This window comes from Macrobrachium rosenbergii, chromosome 27, assembly GCF_040412425.1.
Source record: "Macrobrachium rosenbergii isolate ZJJX-2024 chromosome 27, ASM4041242v1, whole genome shotgun sequence".
NCBI classification, from domain to species: domain Eukaryota; kingdom Metazoa; phylum Arthropoda; class Malacostraca; order Decapoda; family Palaemonidae; genus Macrobrachium; species Macrobrachium rosenbergii.
Window position 1 is genome coordinate 37,832,009 of NC_089767.1, and position 15,000 is coordinate 37,847,008.

The window sequence follows — 15,000 nt, forward strand, 5'->3', positions numbered from 1 at the left end:
GAGAATTTGAGCTTCAGTAATTTTCCACAAAACCAGTTCCCTGGTGAGATTGGGATGACATTTTGTTCTAAATTAGGATGGACAGGTGCTGTTACCTCCATCCACTTGGGCATAAGAACCTGTCCAAGAGAGACCAAAAGAAAGGAACCCTTTGATTCATTATGCATCACTGTATGGTAAAAGCTGCTGGCTTAGTTGGAAATGTGTCTCACTGTCAACACAGGAAAATAGGGCGAAAAAGATGAAAACCAGGGAAAGCAGGGCTGATATTTCTTTACAGAGAGAGCTGAATAACCGAAAACCTTCATCAAGAAATTTAATAATAGGGAGAAAAGTAGTATGGAATTATCCCAACCACCTTCAGTGTTAACTACTCTCGCTGGAAAGAGGGCAAGTTGGATGAATGTATTAAACTTAATAATAAAATTAGATGAGGTGTTCCCAATGAAGGTGTGAGAAGATATTGGAGATTTTAGTCAGGTTTCGCAACGGAGTCAGAGGGCCAGAGTCATGGGACTACAGTATCTTTACCCAAGCAAAGATAGAAAACCATTTCTGCATTAGATGATGCAGAAGGAGAAAACCATTTCTGCGTTGGACGATGCAGAAGTAGATATATCAGATGGCAAGTTAGTATTTTGTCCTTTTGCATCCAGGTCATTTTGTCCATTTATATAAAACATTGCTTCTGATTTTCCTCCTACTACAAGCCACAATTAATGGTGTGGAAGTGTTCTTTGTATAAAATGTACTTATGGATGTGGGAGTTGTGCACAGCTTCTGTTTATGGTTTGACTTGTGAATCTGTTGTAAAATAAATCTTGTAATCTTTTGTTTACAGGAAATGCAAAGCTAGAAGCTACGCTGACTTTTCATAATGGTGAATTTGAACTAACTTCAGAGGTATCACGAATTAACCGTTATGGTAATCAGAGTCATTGTATCATTGATGATGTATATAGGAAATATTGTTATTGCAAAGACTTAATTGCGTAAGTATACTATATTGATATTTTTTTATGAAATGGATATGTTTGTTAAACTGTGTTGCCTATACTATGAAGTGTGTACCAGTTTGTGAATAATGAATGTATCACTTGCACTGAATGAGGCATGCAGTTGTAATGGAGCAAGGAATATAACACCTCCGAAGTAGACTTTGTATTCTAATATGTTTTTGTTCCCACAAAAATTGTTGCTTAAGTTATTTTCTTTTTTTTGTAAATTGAGGAAAATAAAGTTGATATGTTTTTATATTTTGTTTTCATGACCTGCTATGACCATTGGAGACTGAGGTTCATATAGTGGGCATTATCCTTGGTACAGTGTAAGTTTAATGCCAATGTATAAACATTTCAGATGCCCACTTTTACCTTTCAACAGTAGTTGCAAATAGGCTTGTATCAGGAAATTACCAGTTCCCAGCCAACAGGATAATGAAATGGATATACAGATAGAAACATTTAGTAAACTCCGAGAGCGAGTGAGTAATTGGGATGGCATCAAGGAGACAATAAGGAATTTTTTGTTCCTTTGATTTTTCTTTAGATGTATATTTGGAAAAGCAATCAGGTTGAGAATTTTTTTACATTTAATTTTTTTATGATCACTTGGTATATAACTTCACTACTACTTTTTTCAAGCTAATTGTTGTTTGTCCATATTGTTATTCTTCTTTTATATTTTTATCACACTTTTCATCGGATATTCTTGAAATTTGGCACAAAAAAATCCCTTAGCCCCTTGATTATGGAAAAGTAATCTTTGCAAGATCACGAGGTCACAAGCATAAGTCCTAAAAAAATTAAAAATATATCATTTTGAGTACAATGATAAAAAGATTATTTCACATTCTTATTAATGTCTGAGCAAATCCTCCCAAACGGTAGAATTAGTAGTGCATAAATTTCAAAAACCTACTTTTTCAGAGAGATTTTAAACTGGATGTGGTGGTGTGGCTGCCATTTGACAACACTTATCCCTGCTCTGTGCTGGAAAGGATATCTGAAATTGATTTAAAATGGCTCTTGGATAATTAACAGTTGTAAAAAGTAACAGGTACCTCAAATAATTTTTGGATGAGAATGCAGCTTAAATTTATGACTGGAACCCACACTAGGCACCTTTTTCGTGGTGGATTTATGCAACATGAGGCGGGCTTAAGACCCAATACCAGGGATCTGATGCCTGATAGCCTGCCCTTAGCATAGGTTTATTGCCTGACTGTGGATCCATTCTTTTGGTTCAACTGAGAGCCAGTAATTTTCATTTCCCTCTTTCTCATTACTTCCTCCTGATTATTCGTTTGATTTATTTTGCTCCTCTGTCTTTGGTATCCAAACAGTCCAACTCCCTCATTTCATTTTGGTGATTACTGAAAGGGGATACCACTGCTGGTATTGGAGGTCATTATCAAAGCCATCAGTGGTGGCTGTGACGGTCACATCAACCAAATGAGAATCTTTGGACCTGAGAGGTATCAATATGATTGTCACATCAATAACTTGAGGGTGGTTCTACCGCATGGGTCATCCCAAGGATTCCCAGCAGTCTGTGCAGTTTGTCCACCATCATAAATGGGGGTTGTATGATTGTATTCATTTAACAATGTCAGTCCCAAGAAGTAGGTTAGGGTCACACTACTGCCACTAGAAGTACAGTATTCTGGTGCTTTACTTTTTGGCAAACATGGGTTTGGATATTTGCAAGATTTTCATACTGGTTTCATTGACTTGGAAAAGTATATGGTATCTTTTGAAAGGTTTTTCATATTTTGTCTTAATAATGACAGATAGGTAGGGCCAAGAATTTTCCTGCCCTTAGATCCACTGAATGCTTTTCAAAGTTGATGACCTCTGGCGTGAGTTTGATAGAAGCCCTCCTAATTACAGTTTGAGTTAGATGTTTAGCTTGGTTACAGAAGCAGAATGCTTTAAAATGGAGCTAACAGACCATAAGAGCATGCAAGCGAAGAAAAGACAAAAGCAAAAAATGTGTAACTGAAATTCTAAACTGAATTTTATCTGTGTACTGTGATCGGGATTCCTATAGAGACAGATTGCAAAATCCCTCTTAAAACCTGGTTCTTTAGAAGAAACAAAAGATGGACATGATGAAACTACTTGTGAACTAGATGCTTGGATCTCTTGGTGACCTTTCAAGGGTTTTTCGAGCCCTTTGTGACCTCCTGACTTGACTCAAAAAGGGTGGAATTTAGATAATAGCCCAGGTCTGTTTTCCATAGACCCTCGATTACCCTTTATTGTTTTTGAATCCTACTTACCTGAGGTTATCAAGAAACTGACCTTGTAGAGAGCCCCTGTTCTACATAAATATGATTTATCTGTCCCTTTTATTTCATTGGGTCTGATGATGTCAATCAGACGAAAGAACGAGCTTCAATCAAGATTTTAATTATTCAGTTCATGGCTATATATATATTTGCATGTTATATCAAATGAAGGGTACATAATGCCATGTTCCAAGACTACAAGTTTGAAGTCCCCCTGCGGAGCTAAGCGTCAACATTTCGAGAAGGAGGACCTAACAAGGACCAGTAAGCTGCCTAGGAACGGGATGCATTTGGCTTGCTGGTTACTCCAGACTCCATGGCCAAGACTCGGCTCAATAGTTCAAGAAATTTACACAACTTTTCGCCTTTTGCATTCGTCATAGACTAAGAATGAGGAAGGCATTCTTTGCCCAGTTAGTGCTAGTTAACTTTGAATTTACAAGACCAAGGATTTTAGGTAGGCACATCCAGGTAAATTTTATTTACGGGTTAGGTGAAGAAGCATTTTACAAGAAATGCAGTGAAAAGGTCTCTTTAAGTACAGGAGGCCTAGGCTAAGATTTCAGCATATCAGTTCTTTTCATGTGTACTTTTATTGTTTCAATATTGGCATCATCTCTGTTTTAATGGCAGAAATCTGGGGGTGTCATACATTTTCTGTGTTTTAATTAGGCGATGGTAATCACAAACTTTTTCATTCTTACGCCCTTAGGTCTGATACTTGCTACAGGTCAAGTCTTATACCTGTGGTTGCTGGTGTTAGACCTAGATTCGTCCTTAGGCTCAGTATCTCATTAACACACTCTATTTCGGCATCTTTCTAGGCATACAGCTAACAGGATCAATAGCATGATCTACATCTTATAGTACAGGTAAGAGTGCATCTGCTCATGTTAAGGTTTCTTTGTTTATACCAGATGATTATCCATTATTAGCTTGTTACCATGTCTTGGGAAGCCATACTTTTTTGTTTCTTACATGTTAATGCTGAGTAAAAAACATTATATGAGGGGGTTCTCTTTTGGTCTTTTAAAGTCACAAGTTGTAAGTTAACTGCAACTTAGGGACTGTATGTTCTAGAGTTCAGAATAAGCGTCAGTCTAGAAACATTAGTTGAGGCGAGGTAATTGTATCCGCTGTACAGTGTCTTAGCGTTTGGTTGATACTGTTCTTTCTTGTATTTTAGATACTGATCCTCAAAGTGCCAAAGTGTCATTGCTGCAATGATGAATAATAGTCTTCAGAATGTCGTATTCACGAACAGCATGAGAACAAACTCACAGAAAAAAAGATAACGTAAGTTTATTGATTTTCTCAAGGTATCGAGAGCAGAGCGTTATAGTTTTCATATGAAAAATTTGGGCTCAATTTATGTGAGGCTTCATCTACCCCTGATTTCTGAAGCATATTATTATTATTATTATTATTATTATTATTATTATTATTATTATTATTATTATTATTATTATTATTATTATTAATGAGTAAAAATGTGGTTGTTGTCTTTACGAAAATGACCCGGAGATGGAAAAAATTCGTGAGTCGTGAGATTAACGAATTTTCTTTCGGTCAGAGAGAAGCTTTCGGTATTTTTTTTTTCTTTGAAAGGAACAACACCACTAGGCGAATGCAATTATCGATAGCCTTGGCGAAATGCAAAATTCAACCGAAAATAAAAAAGCTAGTTCAGGAAACCGTTATCTACGTCTTATCGCGTTGTACTGCTGCTCGGCTTAACTTTTGTGGGTACATCAGTCATTAGTTTATCCTCAGGCAAGGTGGACACCACGCCCTCCGCGATACCATTCGATTCCACGGTTACACTACAGTAATGTCCTATTTTTCTGTAAACCGATGACCAAAACAGTGCGTGTGACAGAAAGTAATAATGGGAGCATTCAAAAGTACGTATGCAGTCTTTGTTCCGTTTTTTCCATGTTACTGGTGAAAATTTGATCGCTTGAACTTTGTGGTAAATCTGAGAAAGAGCTCAACTCCGAAAAGAAGTTTCGTCAAAGTAATACCTCCGCGACAAGCATTATCCTGGAAATTGACCTTTTCTATAGTATTTTGGATGCTTATCAAGAATTTAGCGTTATTTTTGTCGGTCGACTGTAATTAACCTGTAATTAACGTCAGAACTTATTATGTCTGATATCGCGCATGCGCAGTGTTATAGAGAAACTTTTGGTAAAAGGTAGTAGGTAGAGTTAGATAGGGTACGTTAGGTTAGTATGGTTCCTTTTACAATAGATTTCCTTAGCCAATCCCTTCTTGAGCACATGGCTCCCTAATATGTCTCGTGTTGCCCTAGTTCCATACAGTCTGTGCGGAGCTAATACTTAGAAATACCGGTTGAGCTTTTCTACGTAAGAAGAAACAAAAGACGCTATATTTTTCAAGTTATCTCACCCGAACTGCATCATATACACCCTTTTTCTATATTGCCCAGTCAGAAAATTTCGTTAATGAACAATATCTCCCTTAGAATTACCCTTGCTGTTTGTAAAACTTTTAGTTTATTGGTATGTTGACAGAGGATGACTTTGAAATGACAATTTTGTATTTCAAGTCGCCGTCAATTTATCCCCGAGGCGTTTTCAACTTTGGGATCTATGGAAGGGAATGTCACGTGTTTCTCTTCGTCCATAGCTTTCACGGAAAAATAAACAGTCGAGGTCGATTTCTTTAATATATATTTTTTATTTTGCTCGTGAACTTCTTTTCCTCGAGAAATGTTGCAGTATATTCACAAATATTAAGCCATAAATATTGTTTAATATCTAATTCACTATACCATGGGAATAACTTGCAACTAAGGGGTAAGGGGAGTTACAATTGATAAGTTCATTGAATTGGATATTAAATGACATGTGGTATAATATTTGTGAACGGAAGGAATTAAGTCATTCGGACACCTCCGGTTTGAAAAAAAGGACACCTCAAAGTTGCTTTTAAGAAACCTTACAAAATTTTAAGGCTTCCATAACTACTGAAATTTGTACCCATCATCCCGTAGAACTGTCAGAGGGTTAGGAACTGAAAAACATTTTTGTTTGTCCTGCAAGAGACTGTTCTGGTCATAGTGCAGGCTTATCTCATCTCTTGCCAACTGACCCAGATAAAGATGACGTGACAGGCAGTCTACTGATGGCGCTCCGTAACATCTCACCCCTTTTCACATGCATGATACAATCTAACCTACGAGCAGTATAGCTGTACAAAGGAAGAAAGAAAATGTATATAATTTGCACTGTGATTTTTGATACCTGGAAATATTTTCCCCAATGATGATGCTCAATCAATCTCTAATTGATATGAATCCCAGAGACCACTTCAGTTGTTGCGAACCTCTGTTGTAGTATGCGTGGCTTAATTTTCAAGTGAAGAACGCAACAATACTGAAGCTGTTATCAGTAGATCGAAAGGTCTCAAGATAGCGGGATTCGTGACAAAGAATTGATCGTTCTTTGTGTGATAGCAGAAGCAAGACGAAGAGGCACTTGTGAGAGAGTTTCGAAATAATGAGCAGGAAGACTAGTACTGCTGGTTTATTGATGTTGTTGTTTCAGATTTAGCTGTCCTTGTGCCAGCACGGGCCCTTGCTCTGAGAGCATCCCGTAATGGTTTGTTGATTGTTGTTTCAGATTTAGCTGGCCTTGTGCCAGGACGGGCTCTTGCTCCCAGAGCAGCCCGTATTGGTTTGTTGATTGTTGTTGTTTTAGATTTAGCTGGCCTTGTGCCAGCACGGGCTCTTGCTCCTAGAGCAGCCTGTAACTCTATGTTGATGATGAGTCTGTGAGATGGGTAGATTGGATGAAAACTTTATTATGATGCATGAAAATGATTTTGGTGGGGGTGATTTTTGAAATGAAAAGATTTAACAGGCAAGGTTGCAACCTCTTTGAACCCTAAGGTACCCATCAGATGAGGATAAAAGTATGATAGCAGTGAGTGTTGGCTAGTGGGAGAGGCCAACAGATGGAAAAAAGAAGAATTGAGTAGTAGGCACAGGTAGCTAGTATGCTAGCTCATGGTGATCTAAAGCCATATTCCTTGTCCGGTCCTAATTCTTGTGTCTGTATGTTTTTTGTGTATTTGTTGGGTGTTGATTGTGGTGGATGGAATGATAGGGGAGGGAGTGATTTCTAAAAGTCAGCATCTTTTGAAATTTGTTGTCTGGGTCGGATCTGTTGTGTCTGATTTGAGAATTGGGAAGGAGAGTGGGTGGTTAAAGGTATGGATTCTTTAGAGTTACCGTGGTGGTGGGTAGGAGCATAGGAAGCCTGCAAATTCATGGATGTTTGCCAGTATGTGCTTTGTTATTTGGGTAGCAGTTCTTTCATTACCTTCACAACTTGTTCTTAGCTGTTCTGTTTCTGTACAGTCAAGAAGGTAGTGTTCCAGGGGTTCTTCTGGGATTGTTTCACAGTACTTGCATGGTTGAGGATTGTCTACTATTCTTTGCCATGTGCACAGGTATCCTAGCCTTAGCCGATGGATTATGACTGCTAGGGCCCGTGACATGTCTCTGGTTATATTGTGTGGTTTTAGGTTTACGACACAGGTTTGTTGATGAAGCGAGCTGCTTATAAAGCAGGATGTGGACGTCTGCGTACTCCGCAGAGACCGCTGGTACAAAGATTTACAGGTGACCTGAGGTCAAACTAATTCCTTACAAAAACAGGACAGCTTCATACAGAAAACATAGTGATCAATAATGTCTGACACAAAACATAAATAACTCGCTACTTGTACATATAGCATGATTGTTTAGAAAGACAACAAATATACAATTTACAATTATGGTGACAAATATATATTCTGCTCGACCTTAGGTTGATGTGAAGGCACCGCAGAAAACGGGATGTTCTCTACAGAGAACGCGTTGAGCGGGGACTATATACACTGTGTTAAGTTGTTAATACCCCCTGACCGGTTTGTTAGCGCTTAATCCTTGTTGGTGCTCTGTTAAATGAAAGGGTATTTTACCCTTTATCATCGACTTGCATATCTATACAGTAATCAGTAGTCATGTGTCTTATACAAGATTCAAAAGGAAAATAAAGACATTTTAAAAATCTCAAATAATAATATGTAGACCCCTTGAATGTTCTAAGGGACAAGAACAGAATGTTGAGCTGTACATTGTAGGAGAAACAACAAACATTTATGAATTCCACATGATAATTACGAGAAAGGACCAAAAACTATAAGTTCAAAAAATCACGAAAAAAGTGGAATCTTGAGTCTCTAATGAATGGAGCCTATGAAGCAGCTGTTCTACATTGCTTTTTCGATCAGAGGAGAACTTCTTGAAGTCACGTGCCTTCATTACATCATTATCGAATCTGTATATCATTTGTTTTAATAAGACGAAACATTTTTATACTACATTATCATCATCATTAGTATCTGTTCTTGTGTATTATTTTCTCTTAACCTGTACATCCTGTTGCCAGTGAATTTGTCTTACCTTTCTCTCACAGTTCCTCGCTGGGTGAGCGGGTTCCATTCTCAGCTACCACTCTGTTGGTCGCGAGTTCGAATCTCCGACCGGCCAGTGAAGAACAAGAGGAATTTGTTTCTGGTGATAGAAATTCATTTCTCGCTATAATGTGGTTCGGATTCCACAATAAGCTGTAGGTCCCGTTGCTAGGTAACCAGTTGGTTCTTAGCCACGTAAAAATAAATCTAATCCTTCGGGCCAGCCCTAGGAGAGCTGTTGATCAGCTCTGTGGTCTGGTTAAACTAAGATATACTTGACTTAACTTTTTCTCACAGGGCTTCAGTATCAGAGTTTGCGGTGAGGTGTGATTAAACGCCGGTGATATATGAGGGCATATTAGCCTTAACTGGGTGGAGCAGATGCCAGGCACAAAAGAATAGACACCCTGGCACATACGCATGTGCCCGTCTCAGTTCCTGATATTCTCACAGCAATCCCTAACAAGAATTACGATTCTGTGTGTGTTGCCAGACGGCACTAAGGGTATTCATCAGAATTAATTCTGATTCTAATGACCAAAATCGACTGGTCCCATACCCAGGTTTGACCTTGTGACCTTTGACACGTGGCTTGCTGGTGCCATCTTACGACTGGTGTTTCGTGCGTCTGCACGACCCTCACCGTGAAATTCTTTTGTCAGCGAAAACATTCTTAAGTGTCTTGTCCCAGTCGAAATGATCTGGCCATTCTACAACCTTCACAACAAATTCACTAAATTGTTATGGCTCTTTACAAATAGCTATGTGATTCACACCTCATTGAATGCAACTTGTATATGTTTAATTAACCACAGTGCCCACTTATCTTCTCGAATTCCTCACACTTTATTCAATACGCTTTTCACTACAAAGCCTAAGTTCCTCATTGGCGGGTTGGTATCGTTCACGGCTAGCACTCTGCTCGACCCGCGTTCGATTCTCCGACCGGCCAATGAAGAATTAGAGAAATTTATTTCTGGTGATAGAAATTCATTTCTCGTTATAATGTGGTCCGAATTCCACAATGAGCTGTAGGTCCCGTTGCTAGGTAACCAATTGATTCTTAGCCACGTAAAATAAGTCTAATCGTTCGGGCCAGCCCTAGGAGAGCCGTTAATCAGCTCAGTGGTCTAGTTAAACTAAGGGATACTTGACTGCAAAGCCTAGGAACCAAATGGAGGAATATGAAGAAATTGTGGAGTCCTTAGCAGGATTCAAACTAGAACAAGGTCCAGTAAAAAGTGGTCAGTAGATTCTTATAATATATATATATATATATATATACCTCCTCCTGACACTAAGGACGCCAGAATTTCTTCATATTCCTCCATTGGTTCCTAGGTTTTGTAGTGACAAGCGTGTCGCAAAAAGTGTGACGAATTCGAGAAGCTGAGTGGGCACTGTGGTTAATTGCACGTGTATAAATAGTATTCAGTGAGGTGTGAACCACATAGCTATTTGTAAAAAGCCATAACAATTTAGTGAATGTGTTGCAGAAGGTTTTAGAAGGGCCAAAGCATTTTAAATTTTAGTTGAGACAAGACACTTTGTACTGTATATATATATATATATATATATATATATATATATATATATATATATATATATATATATATATATATATATATATATATATATATATATTACTACTCATTACTCTTAGACAATCCTAATTGTCTTAAAGATAATTGGAACAGTAACTTGTAGTAATTACCATTTGCTCAAGTATTCATGAGCACATTCTCAAGAATTTTTCTGGAATAATATTCTGAATTTTTCCGGAGTCATTTTCTCATGAATTTTTATGGAATCATGAATCATTTTCTCATGAATTTTTCTTGAATAATTTTCTCATGAATTTTTCAGGAATCATTTTGTCATGAATTTTTCTGGAATCATTTTCTCGTGAATTTTTCTGGAATAATTTTTTCATGATTTTTTCGGGAATCATTTTTTTTCATGAATTTTTCAGGAATAATTTTTTCATGAATTTTTCAGGAATCATTTTCTCATGAATTTTTCAGGAATAATTTTTTCATGAATTTTTCAGGAATCATTTTCTCATGAATTTTTCAGGAATAATTTTTTCATGAATTTTTCAGGAATCATTTTTTTTCATGAATTTTTCAGGAATCATTTTTTCATGGAATCATTTTCTCACGAAGTTTTCTGGATTCTTCAGATCGCTTTTTCCGGATTCTTTCTGGATCTCTCCTGCTATGTTCAGTGGGGATCTATTTATGCTACATTTACTTGAATGCAGATGCAGATTACCATTACCTAAGAGATGTTAGAGGTAAGTTTTGAATAATAAGAATTTGTTTGTCCTTAAATATATCTTTTTCATCATGACACACACACACACACACACACACATAAGTCACAGGACTGTACATATAATTGTAATATATATATATATATATATATATATATATATATATATATATATATATATATATAATATACATACAATATACATATATATATAATATAGTATTTCTCTTAGATATATCACTGTGCACCACGGCGTCTTTTGAAGTCTGTGAAGGCTCTCTCGTTTTTTAAGCGTTAATGCCTCCTAATACCGTTTATCTTTTCTCGGAAATGTGATAAATCAGTGGGATATCTTTGTTATGACACTTGCAATCAAAATTGTTTAAAAATGAATGTTACAGAATTATCTCTGGCTTAACTGTGAAATACGATTTTATCCTCCTTGTTATATATATATATATATATATATATATATATATATATATATATATATATATATATATATATATATATATATATATATATATATATATATATTTATATTTACATTTGAGATATACATATATGTATGTATGTATACATACATACATACATACATATATATGTATATCTGTAAATATAAATATAATATATATATATATATATATATATATATATATATATATATATATATATATATATAAAAATAAATATATATATATTATATATATATATATATATATATATATATATATATATATATATATATATATATATAAATATATATAAATATATATATATATATATATATATATATATATATTTATATATTATATATATATATATATATATATATATATATATATATATATATATATATATATATATATATATATATATATATATATATATATATATATATAACAAGGAGGATAAAATCGTATTTCACAGTTAAACCAGAGATAATTCTGTAACATTCATTTTTAAACAATTGTTATTGCAAGTGTCCTAACAAAGATATCCCACTGATTTATCACATATCCGAGAAAAGATAAACGGTATTAGGGAAGCATTCACGCTTAAAAAACGAGAGAGCCTTCACCGACTTCAAAAGACGCCGTGGTGCACAGTGATATATCTAAGAGAAATAGTCTGGTACATCTTGAAAGTGTTCGAAAAGTGCATTTATAGTTACTGAACTTATGTTAAGACGTTTAAGATCAATAAAGGTTTAGTCTTGGTTTTCCAACAGTTGTTGAATAAAATTGTCCTCTCAATATAACCAGAATTCCGAGAGCGAGCAGTTGATGTGTCTATCAAAACATTGTTACTTTCAGTATGGAATTCCTCCCATTACTACATCCATACCCCCGGTTGTATCATCCCAGAGATAGAGCCCTTTCACCCGAGCCTCCTGAAATTCAAGCTAAAGAAGCCAAAGCAGGTGAGATATCTGTTAATGTACAAGACTTTGACCAAATACTTGCTTTTGCCGTGCTTGCCATTGCTTGAGGTTCTTTGCAGCGTCCCTTCGGCCCCTAGCTGCAACCACTTTCATTCCTTTTACTGTACCTCCGTTCAAATATTCTTTCTTCCATCTTGCTCTCCACCTTCTCCTAACAGTTGTTTCATAGTGCAACTGCCAGGTTTTCCTCCTGTTACGCCTTTCAGACCTTTTTACTGTCGATTTCACTTTCAGCGCCGAATGACCCCATATGTCCGAGCGCTTTGCCTTTGGCCGAAATTTTACATACCATTCCGTTATTTGAAGCCGGACAACGTTTCGATGCTGATGAAATGCAGTATTGTGCTAGGGAAATACGCTTCGTGACTGAAGCGGCTTCAGCTGAAACTTTGCTGAACTCATAAATAGATTAAACTATTTCTATTTTCAGTAGGGCCATACCGGAGAGGCACTCTTGCCCCTGTTTAGGGTCGTCATTCCTGTCTTACTGATATTTGTTTATATTCTCTGCAGAACTTCTTGAAATCGTAGTAACCATTACTGCTGTTTCGAAGACAGTCAGCTGTAACAGTCAGCATTTGCATATGCATGCATATTGTAAGGGTGCATTCAAAGTCTCCTTTTAGTTGTGTGTTGCTAATTTAATTGAAGCATTAGCGTTGTTTGCACTGCTGGTTTACAAATAACACTGACATCTGTGCCATGAATTTTCACAGCAATGGTACTCACTGGGTATACGCCTTTTGCTCAACGGTACAGTCTTGCTCAAGGGTACAGTCAGCTATTTTTTTTTAATTTTTAAGCCCTTCTTATTGTACTTTTTCATTTATTTATTTACATATTAATGTGTCTGCGTATCTTATAATATTTTTTATCAGTTATATACATTTGGTTTTATTTTTGTTATCCTTTGATATCTTGCTTTGTTTTATTTCTAGCATAAGAGACTTTTTGTTTTGGTATGGAAACGTATTAGACAATGTCGTGGCTTTAATTTCTTTGATAAGAAACATGACATCATGAATTATAATGATAATCGTAATAGTAATCAGTCTTGTTCTACTTCTTGTGTTTTAAAGTTTCGAATAAAAAGAAGACAATCATGACTTTTTTTTTTTATTTTCGTAGGTTCCAGTTTGTAAACCTGGAAAATTAATGTTGATGCCGTATACTTTGTTTAATCACTGGTAAAAATTTGTCTGAAAGGAATTCTACACTTCCAGCTTGTATGCTCCAAGAAGAAACCCCTTACGGAGGAATCGGGACTGACTTTATTGTTTTACAAGGACAGACTGCACGAGTATGGTGTTGCAGACAGTGTTGCCAGATGTACTTATCAAGGAATTCTGAGAGTAGAACAGGAACCTGGGCATTACGACAGTCAGTGCGACAATAAGTGGAAGTAAGGACCTGAAAGTTAGTTGATTACTGATGTAGAGTCCTATTTGTACTTAGGAGATTGTGCTGCACTAGTTAACATCTTTATAGAATTGGAATGTCGCGATTGGCAGGACTTGTGTGTGTGTGTATATATATATATATATATATATATATATATATATATATGTATATATGTATATTAACTTTATCACATACACAATTGTTCTGTGCATTAGCAGAATTACTAAAAGGACCTCATTCAAACTGGATGGTATCCAACGGAGTTTTTTATTCAGAAAAAGTTACAAGCTTTCGTGGACAAACAGTCCACATTATCAAGTATCCGTACAAAAAACTCCATTAGATACCATCCAGTTTGAATGAGGTCCTTTTAGTAATATATATATATATATATATACATATATTCACTTAAAATCCATGACAAAAACACATTACAGAATCATAACATAAAAAAATTTAACCGCGTAAATAAATATATACTGTAACAGCATTACTGTAAGCACACAAAAACGAACTGATTTAACCACACGTATCACAAACAGTGCTACCTGTGCCTGCCCATTTCATTGATACTGTACATGACTGTTATTCCCTTCATCGGCTCTGCCCCTTATGTTCCAGACTGAGGAGTGAGAGTATTGCAATGGAACATAAGGAAACTCCTATGACCGAGGATGCTGTGTACGTAAAATGTATCAATTTGAAGCCCAAGGAAAATAAGCCGAAGTCCAAGAAAAATAAGCCGTTTTACGAAGCAGTTCATTACTTCATACAGCCATGGCGAGTGGAAGAAAAGCGAAATAGATATAAGGTATGCTTACTCGTATGTTGTTGTTATTAGTTTTTAAATGAATAGAGAAAAAGCTTCCACTGGTAGTTAGGGAAATTGACAGTCTCTTAAAGTTTTGAGAATTACCAAGATGCTTTGTCTCCACTAGAGGGTCCTGTTACTTTCAGTGTTGAAAGGACTCCCATTTCCACGTCGTTGAAAGTTATTGATCAACAGGATGACTTGTGTAAAAGATAAATAGAAGCTGGAATCCTCGAAATTTCTTATGTAGGGCAAATAAACCCAGAGGTGAGAAAGTTAGCCACACAAATT

At 36.1% G+C, this 15,000-nt stretch overlaps 2 protein-coding genes across 6 annotated transcripts in view; both read left to right on the forward strand.

The window, feature by feature from the left end:
• The window catches only part of LOC136853659 (uncharacterized), a 27,283-nt gene extending 26,029 nt beyond the window's left edge, over nt 1-1,254 (forward strand). For all 4 annotated transcript variants that reach the window (XM_067129578.1, XM_067129579.1, XM_067129576.1 and 1 more), the window contains one exon: nt 842-1,254. In XM_067129578.1, the coding sequence (XP_066985679.1) occupies nt 842-996 (155 nt within the window). In that variant the 3' untranslated portion in view covers nt 997-1,254. The remainder of the gene's footprint in view (nt 1-841) is intronic.
• A 3,788-nt stretch (nt 1,255-5,042) lies between these two features.
• LOC136853663 (uncharacterized) overlaps nt 5,043-15,000 on the forward strand; it is an 18,810-nt gene continuing 8,852 nt past the window's right edge. For both annotated transcript variants that reach the window (XR_010857522.1, XM_067129587.1), the window contains exons 1-5: nt 5,043-5,196; nt 10,962-11,075; nt 12,370-12,476; nt 13,721-13,899; nt 14,520-14,709. Coding sequence is in view for 1 of the 2 variants with exons in the window: in XM_067129587.1 (XP_066985688.1) it covers nt 5,181-5,196; nt 10,962-11,075; nt 12,370-12,476; nt 13,721-13,899; nt 14,520-14,709 (606 nt within the window). In the remaining variant the exon portion in view is untranslated. The remainder of the gene's footprint in view (nt 5,197-10,961; nt 11,076-12,369; nt 12,477-13,720; nt 13,900-14,519; nt 14,710-15,000) is intronic.